At 45.9% G+C, this 14,107-nt stretch overlaps 5 protein-coding genes across 19 annotated transcripts in view; 2 read left to right on the top strand and 3 right to left on the bottom strand.

Moving 5' to 3' along the window:
- Positions 1–5,854, top strand: part of LOC122621992 (synapse-associated protein of 47 kDa) — a 29,914-nt gene extending 24,060 nt beyond the window's left edge. For 10 of the 14 annotated variants that reach the window (XM_043800073.1, XM_043800065.1, XM_043800064.1 and 7 more), the window contains 3 exons: positions 460–688; positions 5,102–5,224; positions 5,292–5,854. In XM_043800073.1, the coding sequence (XP_043656008.1) occupies positions 460–688; positions 5,102–5,224; positions 5,292–5,775 (836 nt within the window). In that variant the 3' untranslated portion in view covers positions 5,776–5,854. Of the gene's footprint in view, positions 1–64; positions 367–459; positions 689–880; positions 2,517–5,101; positions 5,225–5,291 lie in introns of those variants that run through there. The other 4 variants (XM_043800075.1, XM_043800074.1, XR_006326260.1 and 1 more) reach the window with 4 other exon arrangements.
- Positions 3,300–5,149, bottom strand: LOC122621994. The gene is made up of 2 exons (XM_043800079.1): positions 4,734–5,149; positions 3,300–4,681 (listed from the first exon to the last, which is right to left on the bottom strand). Exon 2 carries the CDS (start codon positions 4,673–4,675, stop codon positions 3,674–3,676), a length of 1,002 nt encoding a protein of 333 aa, XP_043656014.1. The 5' UTR covers positions 4,676–4,681; positions 4,734–5,149; the 3' UTR covers positions 3,300–3,673.
- On the bottom strand, positions 5,795–6,363 carry LOC122621995. Its single transcript, XM_043800080.1, has 2 exons — positions 6,213–6,363; positions 5,795–6,158 (listed from the first exon to the last, which is right to left on the bottom strand). The coding sequence occupies exons 1-2, from the start codon at positions 6,321–6,323 to the stop codon at positions 5,946–5,948; spliced, it is 324 nt and encodes a 107-aa protein (XP_043656015.1). The 5' UTR covers positions 6,324–6,363; the 3' UTR covers positions 5,795–5,945.
- Positions 6,364–6,596: 233 nt separating this feature from the next.
- On the top strand, positions 6,597–9,330 carry LOC122619939 (retinoblastoma family protein). The gene has a single exon (XM_043797174.1). The coding sequence runs from the start codon at positions 6,728–6,730 to the stop codon at positions 9,077–9,079; it is 2,352 nt and encodes a 783-aa protein (XP_043653109.1). The 5' UTR covers positions 6,597–6,727; the 3' UTR covers positions 9,080–9,330.
- Positions 9,299–14,100, bottom strand: LOC122619938 (SWI/SNF complex subunit SMARCC2). 2 transcript variants are annotated; one of them, XM_043797172.1, is made up of 8 exons: positions 13,880–14,100; positions 13,665–13,790; positions 12,544–13,465; positions 12,162–12,492; positions 11,324–12,098; positions 11,051–11,261; positions 9,747–10,763; positions 9,299–9,677 (listed from the first exon to the last, which is right to left on the bottom strand). In XM_043797172.1, exons 1-8 carry the CDS (start codon positions 13,994–13,996, stop codon positions 9,553–9,555), a joined length of 3,624 nt encoding a protein of 1,207 aa, XP_043653107.1. In that variant the 5' UTR covers positions 13,997–14,100; the 3' UTR covers positions 9,299–9,552. The 2 variants fall into 2 exon arrangements, with proteins under 2 accessions (XP_043653107.1, XP_043653108.1); XM_043797173.1 differs by having other exon boundaries at positions 9,747–10,571.
- Positions 14,101–14,107: the final 7 nt, after the last annotated feature.

Here is a 14,107-nt window from a genome sequence, read left to right as displayed (position 1 = left end):
CAAATTGGGCCGACTTTGTTAATTGAGCAAGTGAAAAATAAACGAAATTTCCAACTATTTGTAGACGGCTATTATTCAGTTACGTTGCGAATACCCAAACGTATAACAGTGTGTGAAAATCTATGTCTTAGCTATATCCCCAGAGACTAGCCGCAGGTAAACGTAAGCTGATTGATGATTGAACTGAGAACAACCATGTACTTGCTTGGGATGGTCACCTAACCACAATTCAATTGCTTGCCTACACACTTTTGATACTAAACCTATATACCTATATACCCAAACGCCAATATACCAATATTCCAATATACCCATATACCAATATACGATATGTGTAAACCATGTATGCTAAACCTATTAAATTATTATCTATCCGTACATAAGCAGATATCCGTTACCGTGCTGCTAAGCCACGCAAATACTAATCGATATTCTGCTTGTTGCTCCGTCTTTTGCCAGAGGAACAATGGGAAAAGGATCTGGAAGCTGAACTCAAGGACTACGAGGTGGTTGACGAAGGCGGCACTGGCGGCGGCGGCGGCGGAGGACGCAGGAAAGGCAGGGAGGCCGGCGAGGACGACGCGGAGGCGGAGGAGGACGAACCGACAATATCAAACTTGCGCACACGCTCGACTAACAACGATTGGGAGGAGTACGCCGATTTAATTGAGGATACCGATGATTTAAAGTAATTAAGAGCTTATATCGTAGTTTCTTCTAAGTTGGCTCTAAGTTTATAACTATCTTTACTTTATCTTTCTTTCCATTCCTTTCTAACCTTGTTTCCTCCTTAATTGATTACCCTAATATTGTTAACTCAAACCCAAACCCAAACCCAAATCCTAATCCAAACGAAATACAAAACTATTCGAAACCACAGAACTTTGAAGTGCCTAAAGCGCACGATGTTGGGCTATCCATGAGACGAGGCAGTCCCAGCGCTCTTCTAGTGCCAGTGGTCCACAATCCCAGACATTTCCCTGGGGGCCTGCCTGCCTTGTGGTGGCCTATTGGAAAAGTTGATTGAGATACTATTGCCTATTGCCCCCAACACGCACTCAGTTATTGGCCTCAGAGCAAAGCGTTATATTCAGTTACGTTCAGACATGATATAAGACACTAAAGCAAAAGAAAACGATTTTATTTAACCTTAACGTTTTAACTGAAAACTAACTAAAAAGAAAAAAGGAATATGTAAAATCCAATCCCCAGCCAATCCGGTATTCAAATGTAACTACTATATTCTCTTTTATTTGGTTGACACACCGAGTGGCAGCGGTAGAGGGAGTCGTCGCTATTACTTGCCAATTGTTCAGCACACGAAGCATCCGAAATCTGGCAGTCAGTAACCAACCTATCAATAAGTACTTATATAGACACACAACTATGAGAGCAGGCTAGACGAGAAAGTGGCTAATGCTATATATGCAGATCATATTTCAATATAGTGACTAACAATTGAGTAAACAAACATGCTTCAAAGGGAAATTTTGTTATTTATATTTATAAATAAATTATATATAAATATATACACACATATATATATACAGATAAATTAATGCATTTGAATTTAATGTGTAAAAATTATTATAATAAAAGTATAGATATAAAATATGTAAAGATACGAGACACCCAAAAAAAAAGTTGAACGTTTTCGTTTTCAAATCCTTAAAATGCTCTTCTTTTAGAAATTTTTAATTCAAAACAAGCGAAATAAAAAATATAGTAACTTATTAGTTGAGAGCAAAGAAATAACATTCAAACGTCTTATTTATCCCTCGATAGTTTATAGTCAAACCAAAATATTAAACACAGAGGAAATTATCATTAATTGATGCTTAAACAACACGTTGAAGAATAAATAAATAACAATGCATATAAATACCAATTGTTTAGCTCAATTTAAGGCGCGCCAACAAGTTTTCTTTTCCGAACGTTTTCAGTTCGAAGCCAACTTCTTTTGGGATTTTTTCTAAACAACTCTCACCTTGCTGTTCCACTACCAAGACACGAACTTCCTTGAACAAAACTAAAAACAAATTGCCAAAACAATAATATACTGATTGGACTTGAAAGATCAAGAAACTTAAAACGCAATTAATAAATTACAAATAACAAATGAAAAGTAAATGCAATTATAAACAATAAGCAGTTCAAAACCTTTGAAACAAATATATACACATATATATTTATATATTTCACTAGACAAATTTTTATGCATAAACTAAAAACGAAACAAATTCTATATTATCAATGTTTTTGCTCTAAATGTCTAACTAATTGTTAATAAAACCAAAATAAAATTATTTTCTGCAGGCAAACGTTATATGAGTATGAGAATGCTATGAATGTGTAATTATTTGTTAGCAGTCACGAAATATATGAAAAATAGGCGGATGATACGGAAAAAGTAAACGTTATGACATTAAACTGTATATTGTACATTTACTTTTAAACAAATGAAATGTATTTACACGAAACGGCATGGAATATGACAAACTAAAGAAATTTTAAAATTTATATTTACTTTGTGCGTTTTTAAACATGTTGGCGACACAATGACAAGCAAATTAGTGCATAAACCGAACTAATAATAACAATAAATATTAAAAATTAACGATAAATAATGTAATGATGTTGACAGCATATGTATTTTACAAGGCAGAACAACCCAACCCCTAGATCCAATCCTCACCGAATCCTGAAAGATATATCAAACCTCCAGCATTGACTCTCACACACATTTTTTATTGTCTGCAAATAGATTATTATTATTATTAAACCGTAAAGAAAGCAAAAACGAAATAATGTTTATGAGCAAAGTTTGTTGAGCAGCATTCCATTAATATACATTGCAAAATGAAGTAAAATATATGTAAATGTACTAATTAAAGTATATCACCCCCGAGACGGAAAACCGAAAAAGTATAATTTAGTTGTTTAATGATTGATAATATTTAGACACCAGAGGATTCCTCGTAGCATCCTCCGGATGCAAAAATTGTCAGCAAGAAGCAGAGGCACTCCCTGAAATGCCATAGAACATTTTCCACTCAATGTAAAACCAAGGGCAGAACGTGGAGTTTCTCTGACGATAGCACCCTGAAAACTAAGCACAGCAAACGGAAAATAAATTAAACATTTTGTGTAAAGTTTGATGACAGACCGAAGACGACAGCATGAACACGTACGAGTATATACATAATAAATATATATGAGAACAATTTAACGAGATTAAAATCAACTAAAGTAATAAAGGGAAAGTGTATAACTATTAAAACTAACGAAACGCCAAGCTCTTTCATTCCGATTTTCGCATATTGCATTCAATTTATTCACTATAATTTTCGATACATAAATTACAGGACCTAACACTAAACGGATTTAATAAAACATATTTTCGGACAATACACAATGAATTAACAGTGGGGTTAATAAGCATGCGATTGTTTGCCAGTGGCAGGCCAATTAATAATTTACAATATTGCAATTGACTAAAATCTGTAAATCTCATAGGAGCCCCCATATTTGCGGAGCAAATACCTTCGGACTCGAAGCGGGGATTGGGATTGGCTTCGCTTTGCTTACGGCTAGTAACACAATTTCAATGATTTTTCGTTGCCCTTTCACCTCGGAACATTTCGCTAGATATTAATGTGCTTTTAGTGGAGGGTCACCACCGGGGACTACGTCGATTCGGTTCGGAACGTTCGTACTGGATGCTTTTGAAGGCGCTACTTGCCCCCAGCTGCAGATGCTGCTGCTTCGGAACTGGCTGTCCACGAGTTACAATGTCTTTCCAAATCATGGTCAAAAGTATGAAGAAACCGCCCACTATCTTGTTCAGAAACTCGATTAGCTTAAACACTATTGGAGTGGCGGTGTGTGTGAAACGACTCAACTCAAACAAGAATCGCACGGCGAATACGCCTAGGAATCGTAGCGCTAGTGCGGCTCCACCCAAGGCAGAGAAGAGGAGTAGGCCCAGAAACCGAATGGTGCCCAAGATGTTCCTCTTGTTGACATCGTTAGCCATAAAGTCGTACACGGTCTGTTTGACTCCATCGCCCCACTGTTGCAACACAGCCAAAAAGTCATTAAGGCCCAGCTGAATTTGCTCCGCCGCTTCGTCCGTCTTAGAGGAGGAGGAGCCTTCGCCCACTGTGATAGCCTTGATAGGGCTACTCCTGTTCAGGGTCAGAGATCTCCTCGGCGTTGCCATCGGCTCTGGCTCCACGGGCCTCACCATCTTCAATTTGAACTGCACTTCGTGGTCCCGGAAGCGCAGGCTCTTGATGCTGAACCAATACTCTCCAAAAGCCAGGTCATTCATCTCCGTCCAGATGCAGGTCTCCAGTTGACCAGGATCTGCTTTGTGCTGGTAACTTCCAAAACTGCCGTAGGTGATACCCACCCACATATTGGGCACAAAGCGTTGATAGAACATTTGCAGCTGGCCGGCGCTCGAGTGCAGCAGCTTCTCCAGCTCTCGCTCGGTGCGTTGTAGCACCACCACATCCCGGTAGCCGAACACTTGCTCCACGAAGCAGCGTTCCATATAATAGCCGCGGAAGAGACGAGACTTGTAGAGCTGCTTGGTGAGCGCTTGCATGGCCAGTTCCTCGGGCGGCATTAAACGTCCGCCCGCCTGTGGCATCACCGCGCTGTTATCCATGGCTAGCTGCGTATAATAGCCTTTATTACTGGTCAGTTATGGCCTGCAGTGAGCTTACCGATTGATAGTGATTGGACTTTGCTGCAACCACTTTCGCCGCTTAGTCAGCACGGCGCTTTTGTTATTGTTTGCCCGGGCAATATGTGCGAGTTAAGGGTGAATTAGCTGTCAGCTGTTGTTTATTTCTTATATTTTTTACGACCATGCATAATGCACTACAGCTTGGGCTTAATTAACTTTAAAATACAGGCATTTAAACATAAACTAGGTAGATACAAATTAGGCAAGCAGCTGTTAAGTTCGATAGCCGATAACAATAGGGGCGACCATACACAGCCGATTGGCGGAGTATACAATTTTCAGTGGACTATCGCTAATGTGACGAAAAAAATTATAAAAAACATTTTTGATACTCATTTTTCCCAGTTTTTCCACCCGGCCACGTTGGTTTTTCACCCACATCAAGATTTCCTCCCAACAGCGTCTGCTCGAGTGCTTCAGGATGACTTTGGTGGGCCTAGCAGCCCGCAAATTGGCGCAGAAGAAGAGGTTAGTTTCGTTTATGAAGTATCCCAGCCGGCTTTTTAATTGTAACCTTCGATTTCTGTAACAACAGATCCGCCAAGCAAGCAGCCGACTTTCCCAACGGCATCCGTTGCCAGAAGTGCCTGCAGATCGGGCACTGGAGCTATGAGTGCAAGGAGAAGCGCAAGTACGTCCACCGGAGCTCGCGTACCAAGCAGCTAAGCAAGCATATGTCCCAAAAGGAGGCTGACGCACCCAAGAACCAGGTGGAGGAGCACTCGGAAGTGGCTTCCTCCGAGGGAAAGAAGGTCCGTCGCAAGCGGAAACCGAGCAAGAGCTCCTCGTCCTCCTCCAGCTCATCGGACAGCTCAGACAGCAGCAGCGAATCAGACTCCTCATCCGAATCGGACTCGAGCAGCTCCAGTTCGGACTCGGAGGACGAGGAGGCCAGCTCGTCGGGCTCCAGTGGCAGTGGCTCAGACAGCGACAGCAGCGAGGATCCAAAGCAGGGAGCGCCCCAGAAGAAGAAAAAACGAGCAGAGAGTTCACCTGAATCTTCTGACGATCAGGAGTAATCGTGAGACCGATTTCTGGTCTGTAGCATGTAGCTTTACTAGTTTAGTTATTCCCACATTTAAACCGAATATGAACCCACTTTTTGTACTGTATTGTGTTTATTTGTATGCCCCCAACATGTACGTTGTTCGGTAAAGTTCCAGCAAAGATGCTAATCATAATAACCATTTTAATCCGAGTCGACTTCCTCATCGAAACGCCGCATTTGGCTTATGAGATCCAGATCTATTCGCTGACTGTTGATGAGCTGGGACTCCATCACAGTTGTGACTGGGGGCTGCTCCGTCGTCAGATCAATGTGAAGGGAATCCTTTGCAGGAGCGGAGTCTGTTTTTGGGTTCTGCTGGCCCACCACCTCAGACTTAAGATGCAGTTCCTCTACCTGCGGAACACTAAATTGCGAAAACTATCATGGAAACAGGAGTTTTGAAAATACCTTTAGTGAATTTAATGCCTCCTGAATTACGGGGAGCACACGGTCGAGTTTTTTTTGAATAGCAAATAGTTCAGCCTGCTCTTTTTGAAGGACGCGATTTGTTTGCAACATATTGAAAACAAATAATAAACTTTAACCCTAGAATGACACCTTTTTATCAAGGCTACTTCTATTAAAAAAATATTTAAAGGCTATTCAGATTCCTTATAAAAACCAAACACCTTTAAAATCATAAATAGGTTTTAATCGACATTTATTAAATAAGGTAATGTAATTAATTACTTCATATGTGGCAGCAATGGGTTAATATCAGCTATCGATGGAGCCGCTCGCATAAAAGCATCCCTGCTGCAAAGAAAAACTCGATAACAATGGCGGTGAGGCGGCAATCGAAATCGTTCGCGCCTTTCTGAAATTTGCATTTTGTACAGTCAAAACAGGGATTCTCGTAAACTACGCAGAAATATAAACAAACAAAAGTTAGCAGATCATAAAACATAAACAGTCTTCTACCAATGGACACTTGTGAAGTGGAGGGAGAGGCGGAGACGCTCGTGAGGCGCTTCTCCGTCAGCTGCGAGCAGTTGGAGCTGGAACCGAGAATTCAGCAGAGCGCTCTGTCCACCTACAATCGCTTGGATGCCGACGGCGGGCTGTCTACCAGCGAGGGAGATGCCCAGGAGTGGCTATGTTGCGCTGTATACAGCGAATTGCAGCGGTTGAAGATGCGCGACATTAGGGAAGAGTCTACCAACGAGGCGAACGATTCGGTGGCTAAGAACAGCTGCTGGAACATGTCACTTACCCGTCTGCTGCGCAGCTTTAAGGTGAACGTGTCCCAGTTTCTACGTCGCATGGAACATTGGAATTGGCTGACCCAGAACGAGAACACTTTCCAGCTGGAGGTTGAGGACCTGCGCCGCCGACTTGGTATCACTTTGACTCTGCTGCGGCACTATAAGCACATCTTCCGGAGCCTTTTCGTTCAACCCGACAAGGATGCGGACCCGGATGCCCTCAATCACTACCAAGCGCTGTTTGAGTTCGGTTGGTTGCTCTTCCTGGTCATTCGCAACGAGTTACCCGGTTTTGCGACCACAAACCTGATCAACGGCTGCCAAGTGCTCGTTTGCACAATGGATCTCCTCTTCGTGAACGCCTTAGAAGTACCCCAATCCGTAGTTATTCGCCGGGAATTCTCTGGTGTGCCCAAGAAATGGGACACCAAAGACTTCAACCCTACCCTGCTGAACAAATATAGCGCGTTAGAAGCGCTCGGAGAACTGATTCCCGAGCTACCAGTGAAGGGGGTGGTGCAAATGAAGAACGCCTTTTTCCACAAGGCCCTAATGCTGCTCTATATGGACCACAGTCTAGTTGGAGACGACACCCACATGCGGGAGATCGTTAAGGAGGGTATGATTGATATAAATCTGGCCAACTTAAATCGGAAATACACCAATCACGTAGCCGACATTAGTGAGATGGACGAGCGTGTGCTGCTCAGCGTCCAGGGGACGATGGAGACCAAAGAAGACTCTCAGATAAGTCCACTGCCCGCCTTCCAAAAAAGCTCCTTACTTTCGCATAAGAAACTGTTTTCTCAAGATCTACCAGAAACTCTTCCATCGAGCATTATAAAAGCTATCCAAAATGAGGAAGGCGGAGATGAAATTGTGAAATATGTAGATCAAATTCTGCAAGAAATGAATCTGACTTTTAGCATTGCCGCGGAAGATTTTTTGGATGCTGAGGTGTCGGGAAAACGATTCCGCCAGGCCAAAGGCCTTTACTACAAATTTCTGCAGAAAATTTTGGTCCCGGAGTTGGCTCAAAAACCCCAGCTGAAGATTGGTCAGTTAATAAAGCAGCGCACGCTTACCGCCGCACTTTTGGCATGCTGTCTGGAACTAGCTCTTTACGTCTACGACAAACTAGTGGAGGGTTTGAGGTTTCCCTTTGTCCTGCACTGCTTCTCTTTGGACGCCTACGACTTTCAGAAGATTCTGGAGTTGGTGGTGCGCTACGATCATGGGTTTCTGGGCAGAGATCTGATCAAGCACCTGGATGTAGTGGAGGAAACGTGCTTGGACTCGTTGATATTCCGCAAGAGCTCACAGCTGTGGTGGGACCTGAAGCAAAGACTTCCCCGCTACAAGGAAGTCCACGCAGAAACTGAAGGTAAAGAGAACTTTTCAACAGGCTCAACCATCTGCCTGCGAAAGTTCTACGGGCTGGCCAACCGGCGACTGCTCCTTCTGTGTAAAAGTCTCTGCCTTGTGGAATCCTTTCCGCACATCTGGCACCTGGCCGAGCACTCCTTTACTTTGGAGGAGGGCCGTCTGCTTCGAAATCGCCAGCTGGACCAACTACTGCTATGCGCCATACATCTTCATGTTCGACTCGAGAAGCTGCACCTTACTTTCAGCATGATTATTCAGCACTATCGCCGACAGCCGCACGCCCAGAGAAGAGTTTACCGAGAGGTCAGCGTGGGCAATGGCCAGACCGCTGATATTATCAGTTTCTACAACAGTGTGTATGTCCAGAGTATGGGCAACTATGGTCGCCACCTGGACTGTGCACAAGCACGCAAGTCACTGCAAGAATCCCAGACTAACTTTGGTATTCTGAAGGAGACAACTCATAACGAATTGAGCCTGAGAGCCAACATCAGCATATCTTCACCGCCCCCTCCTAGGGTATGCCAAAGTTCATCCTGCTCCAGTCTGCCACCTCCATCTCCCGCCGCATCCCCACTGTCCTCGCAGAGCTCGCCCAACATAAAGCGCGCTGCTTCGAGTAGCGAATTGAGAGAGGTCAAGCGACCGAACATCCTTCGGCGACGCCAGCTTTCAGTGATCTAAAAACCAATCGAAAAAGCTTAAATACTTGGCTGCATTTTAGACAGCTACCATAATATATTTATATTCCCTAAACTCAAACATTGTAATTGAACCGAATGCTTAAATGTTAAAATTTATGAACGTGGTCTATCCGTTTTGAGTGCGGTAGAAGAAAATTAAAAGCTGCCGCTTTTGTGAGATTGTAAAGACTTTGATTGTAACAAAAGAATAACTTCCACCTGTAGTTTAAATAAATTTTTATTGAATGCCAATTTTCGGCTTTGAAACTTGGTTCAAAATATTTGTGCAATTGCTTGTTACCGCGACAGGACACGAAACGAAAACTTACACGAAACTGGAGACGCGCAAGATGTAGTGCATCTCCTCCAGATTACACACAAGAGTTGGGCTTAAAGTGGAGTATACATAATACATACTGAGAGCGTACGACTTAGAGCTATTTACTTTAACGTTTTCTGGCTTATGAGTAAGAGTTAAGAAGAGGGAGCTACGCCGGCGATGGGAGCAGTGTTCGCTGGAGGAATGCCGCCTGGTGGCATTGCCGATCCCGGCGGTGCGTTGGCATCTGCAACTGGGCCGCTGCTCGGCGGTGTGGTATCTATGACGGGAGTAAAATATATTTGAGTAAGTACAATAGTTTATGAAATGATATCGACAGCGTTCTTACCCATTGGTGTAGGTGCTTGAGATTGCGCTGCCCCCGCTGCGGCTGGTCCAGTTTGGTCGCCCGGATTCGTGACAATGGCCGTAGGAGCCCCTGGCGGAAGTCCTCCCGTAAGAGATATCGGTGGCGCTGCAAAAGGAGCCCCGTTGGGCGACGGAACTACGTGCGGGGGCAACGGCTGATGCTGAGCGGTGGGACCCGCCAGCGGTTGGGACTGCGGCGGCAACTGGTGCGGATGTGGAGGCAGCTGCTGCTGCTGCGCCAGGTGCGGATGCGGCGGCAGTGATTGTTGTTGCTGCTGCTGCTGGGGCTGTGGTAGCTGCTGTTGCTGCTGCAAGATCATGGATCCCGCGGCAGCCTGACCTTGGAGCTCTTGCTGAAGGCGATGATGTGCTTGCTGGCGCGCACGGAACTCAGCAGCCTTTAGCTGCTCCAGATGGAATTGCTGACGCTCTGTGATCAGCTGCTGACGCTGGTACTCCAATCCCTCGCGCTCTCGCTCCATGGTGGCCTCCAGTTCCTCAAAGTGGCGCAATTTGATCTCCAGTTTCTTCATTTGAGTCTCAACGAGGAGCGCCACCAGGGATTTGATCTTGCGCTCCTCCAGGGCAGCCAGATGTTTGGCCTTAACTGCTGCCGATGCCAGAGCTGCCGCCGCCGCAGTCTGCATATTATTTTCGCTAAATGTTCCTTCCTTCGCCACCGCCCCTGGTCCTGTTCCGGTTCCCGATCCCTCCTTGGCTTCAGTGCCGTCCTTGGTCTCGCCATCGCCACTGCTGTCCTCCGTCTTGATGTCCACTTCGCCGCCACCTGCGGATGCTGCGGTTTCTGTGGGTGAGGATTTGTTTGATTTGTCTGACTTGGGGGCTGACTTGTCGCCCGAAGGCGAGGAGCCGGACGACTCCTTTGGTTTCTTGTCAGTGTTGTTGGTGTTGCCTGTCGCTGATGATGATGTGGAACTCGAGTCTGTGTTCGTGTTGGTCTTATCCGATTTTGTATTGTCTTTGGACTTGGCATCGTCTGTGGTTGTGGTTTGTTATTTGGTGGTTGTGGTGTTGATGTAAGTTTGGTAGATTGGGCGCAACACAAAAACGAAACAATATACGAATACAGTGCCAAATGGTGAACATATTACGAATTTTGAATGAAAGCAACACAAGAGTTCAACAAAACAAACAAATGCAGAACCAACAATTGAGTAAATGGCCTTAGTAATCGATTAAAAGAGAACTCTCTCGATTTAGCGACTTCTCTCTTAACCAAAATCCATTAGCCCGCTAAACCGATCTCTAATGGTTGTGGCTTACCGTCTTTTTTGCTAAGGTCCTTCATTTCCTCATCAGAGCCGCCAGCGGATGCAGATGTGCCACCCTCCTTGCCCTCTTCATCGTCCTTGTCGTTTCCGGTTCCAGCGATTCCACTATTGGCCAGCCCAAAGTTCGGATTAAACTTACCACCTGCCGAAGCTTTCTCCACGTTTTTCATGTGGTTGTCCATTATTGTGGCGGGCACCTCATCCTAGCATAAGTTTTAGATTGAATGTCAAAATCATAGTTTAAACCAGACTAAAATTTAACTACCTTAATAGCTGCAAACTCCTCCATTGCAGCCTTCGCTGCTGCAGCGGCTACGCGAGGATCGACCACAGATGCTAGAAATGCGACGGTTGACATAATGGGATTGCCGCTCTTACTGAACGGAATGGGTTGGCAACCCAAGGGGCCCAGGAAACCACCATCATCCTCTAGATAAGGGTCCTCGATGGGAAGCCGCAGGAAATGCAGAATGCACTCGTCTTGGGTGCGAGAACCAACGTGCTCGCAGACCTTATTCCAGTCGTCCTTGTGCATTTCCAAGCCCTCAAGCAACAGCAGGGTCTCCTGATCAGTCCATTCCCGAGCCATGCTTGCCGCCGTGCGGTTTCTCATGGCCGCCGGCTTCTTTGCGTACTGATCCAGCTTGAGTCCAAACTGGCTCACACCGGAACTTAATCCTCCGGCAGCGCCATTCTCAAGAGCCTCCGTCTTGATGCCAGTCAGACCACTTTTATCGCCTAATTCCAGGCCACCATCTTTACCCAACGGTTTTTTGTCCAGATCCAGCAGCGTCTTTGCCGCCGACGGCTGTTGCGTCTTTTGCGGATTTATGGACTGTAGACCCGATGGTGTATCCGAAAGAATGTGGAAGTGTGAGGTCGGTGGTGGACCCATTGGGGTGGGGCGGACATCCGCATCGATCTGGTAGTTAATCAGGCCCCACTGCTCCAAGAAGGCATGTACCCGCATAATGGCGCACACATCTCCGGCAAGATTACGCCTACAAGCTGTGCTGGTCAAATACTCCGTCGGATTAAGCCTAAAATAGATGAGTAACATATTAAAAACTATTTGCTGCCAAACAACTAAAGCTTCAGCTTACCTGTATGTGTCAATCATAAAGTTCCTGTAAGCCATATAGATCTCCGGTGTCTTCGACTTATTCTTGCTGTTGAAGAATTCTGGCATGGCACGCTTCTCGATCACATGGATGGAGTTGTAATCAAACCAAGCCGAGTACGAGGGGACGATAATGTGGTGCGTCTGCTCGGTCACATTGTCCTCCATGTCCTCTTTGGCCGATGAAGAGAATTCCTGCGTGTTGCTGTTATCACTTGTCTTGCCTGTCTGCGAGTTGTCTCCATCTCCGGTAGACATGGCTTGAGCAGCGCTTCCTCCAGTCATTTCGTCATCCAGATCGGTCATAGTGCCACCTAGATATCGGTTTGTTTAGTCCATGCAAAAAACAAGATAACAAGACTTACCCTTAATAGGCATCATGTCGTTGTCGCCACGAGATTTGCCGCCTGGAGCTGGACTGGCGGTGGACTGCAAAGCGGCGTTTGCCTTATGAACCTCCTGAACATTGGGCTCGGCCGGCGGGTCGTCCAGATCGCGGGTTAGATCCTCGTCGTCATCATCGTTGCGCGACTTTTTGTGCACCACGGCGGGAGAACGCTTACGCTTGCCCGGCTTTGAGGTGGATGCCGAAGTAGCGGGAGATGGTGAGCGACGTCTCTTCTGCTTGCCTCCGCCCGAGCTGGCAGGCTTCTTCTTTTCGTCGCCGAAGGACATGATGTCGTCAATGGACATTCGCTGCTTGTGCGTCTTCTTTTTGCCCTGTTCGTCAACCTCGTAGTCCTCCTCGGCCATCCACTCATTGTACTGCTCCAAGTCCACGATCCAGGATGCAGACACCCGCCAGCGTTCCGCCGGTGACTCGGGATTCTCCGGAATGTGATCCGGCAGGTCAAAGTTATTCACAGCCCAAGAATCGTAGGACTCCGGGAAGTAGTACCAATGCAGCATCACATGGCCGCCGCGCTTAAAAATGGGCCTCGCATACTCGTCGGGATGTGGATCTACGACGGGATAGACGATATGGGTGGCGTCCTCCTCGTCCGACACGATCTCCACCCGTCGATTATCGAGGATCTCGCGCAGTTTTCCCTCAAAGCCCTTTTCAATCTCTGGCCGAATGTAGATGTACGGTATGCGGTACAAATCCGCCTCAACCAAAGCCTGCTCGATCTCGATCAGCAGTTGGATGTTGGGATCCTTCCGCGTGGGATTCTTGCCAATGGAAAAGTCGAACTTCTTGCCGCGTTGCTCGGCTCGGAAACGGAACATGGTCGAGAAGATAATGCACAGACCACCGCCACTCTTGAAGTCCAGAAAGCAGCGCATCTGTGGGTGTGGGTGGTAACATTATTAGATAGAAGTCATAATAATATAAATATATTAATAAATAAAATATATTAGCAGGTGGGGATTATCTTTCTACGCTAGGCTACAATGGGCCATTGGAGGGTTAATATTTACGTGTACACACGCAACACAGGGCACCCTGTCACCCTCACCCACCGCAGGCACATTCAATACTAACCGGAATTCTGGTTGCCGGCGGCTCCGCTGAATTCTTGCCCAGCTTGGCTTCCACATACTGCAGGAAGTGGATGAGCAGTTGGGCCAAGGACTCCTTCGTGATGGGCTCCGAACTGTGGGCCAAATACTGCAATAAATACGAATGTGAATAAATCGTTTTTTTCGCCGCCCGACAGCGCCATTTTTGTTTGCGGCGGCGTTGTTGTTGGCACGCACCTTCTTGCAGTTCTTCTGCAGCCACTGGCGAATCGATTCGAAGCCCTGCAGCGTCTCCGGCGACTGGAAAAAGTCTATATTCGGACTTCCGTCCTTCTTAGGACCCAGTGTGTTCATGGTGCGGCACTTTTGTGGACGTTTTGTCAATTATTTTTTCACTTTTCCACGCCAAAAAGCCAATAAACGCTGCGTTGATAAAATGGAGATGGTGTTAAAATCGATGTCTTT

The sequence above is a fragment of the Drosophila teissieri genome, chromosome 3R (genome assembly GCF_016746235.2).
Source record: "Drosophila teissieri strain GT53w chromosome 3R, Prin_Dtei_1.1, whole genome shotgun sequence".
NCBI lineage: Eukaryota > Metazoa > Arthropoda > Insecta > Diptera > Drosophilidae > Drosophila > Drosophila teissieri.
Note: the sequence above shows the minus strand (reverse complement) of the source record. Positions and strands in the feature narration are given on the sequence as shown.

Excerpts from the sequence above, each read along its gene's own strand:
- LOC122621994 (XM_043800079.1), bottom strand. The coding sequence starts at position 4,675 with ATGGATAACAGCGCGGTGATGCCACAGGCGGGCGGACGTTTAATGCCG.
- LOC122619938 (XM_043797172.1), bottom strand. The coding sequence starts at position 13,996 with ATGAACACACTGGGTCCTAAGAAGGACGGAAGTCCGAATATAGACTTT. Across the intron at positions 13,791-13,879 it reads TGCAGAAGAACTGCAAGAAG|TATTTGGCCCACAGTTCGGA; the intron begins GTGCGTGCCAAC and ends TATTTATTGCAG. Across the intron at positions 10,764-11,050 it reads GGACCTTAGCAAAAAAGACG|ACGATGCCAAGTCCAAAGAC; the intron begins GTAAGCCACAAC and ends CCACAACCACAG.
- LOC122621995 (XM_043800080.1), bottom strand. The coding sequence starts at position 6,323 with ATGTTGCAAACAAATCGCGTCCTTCAAAAAGAGCAGGCTGAACTATTT. Across the intron at positions 6,159-6,212 it reads AGGCATTAAATTCACTAAAG|GTAGAGGAACTGCATCTTAA; the intron begins GTATTTTCAAAA and ends AGTGTTCCGCAG.
- LOC122619939 (XM_043797174.1), top strand. The coding sequence starts at position 6,728 with ATGGACACTTGTGAAGTGGAGGGAGAGGCGGAGACGCTCGTGAGGCGC.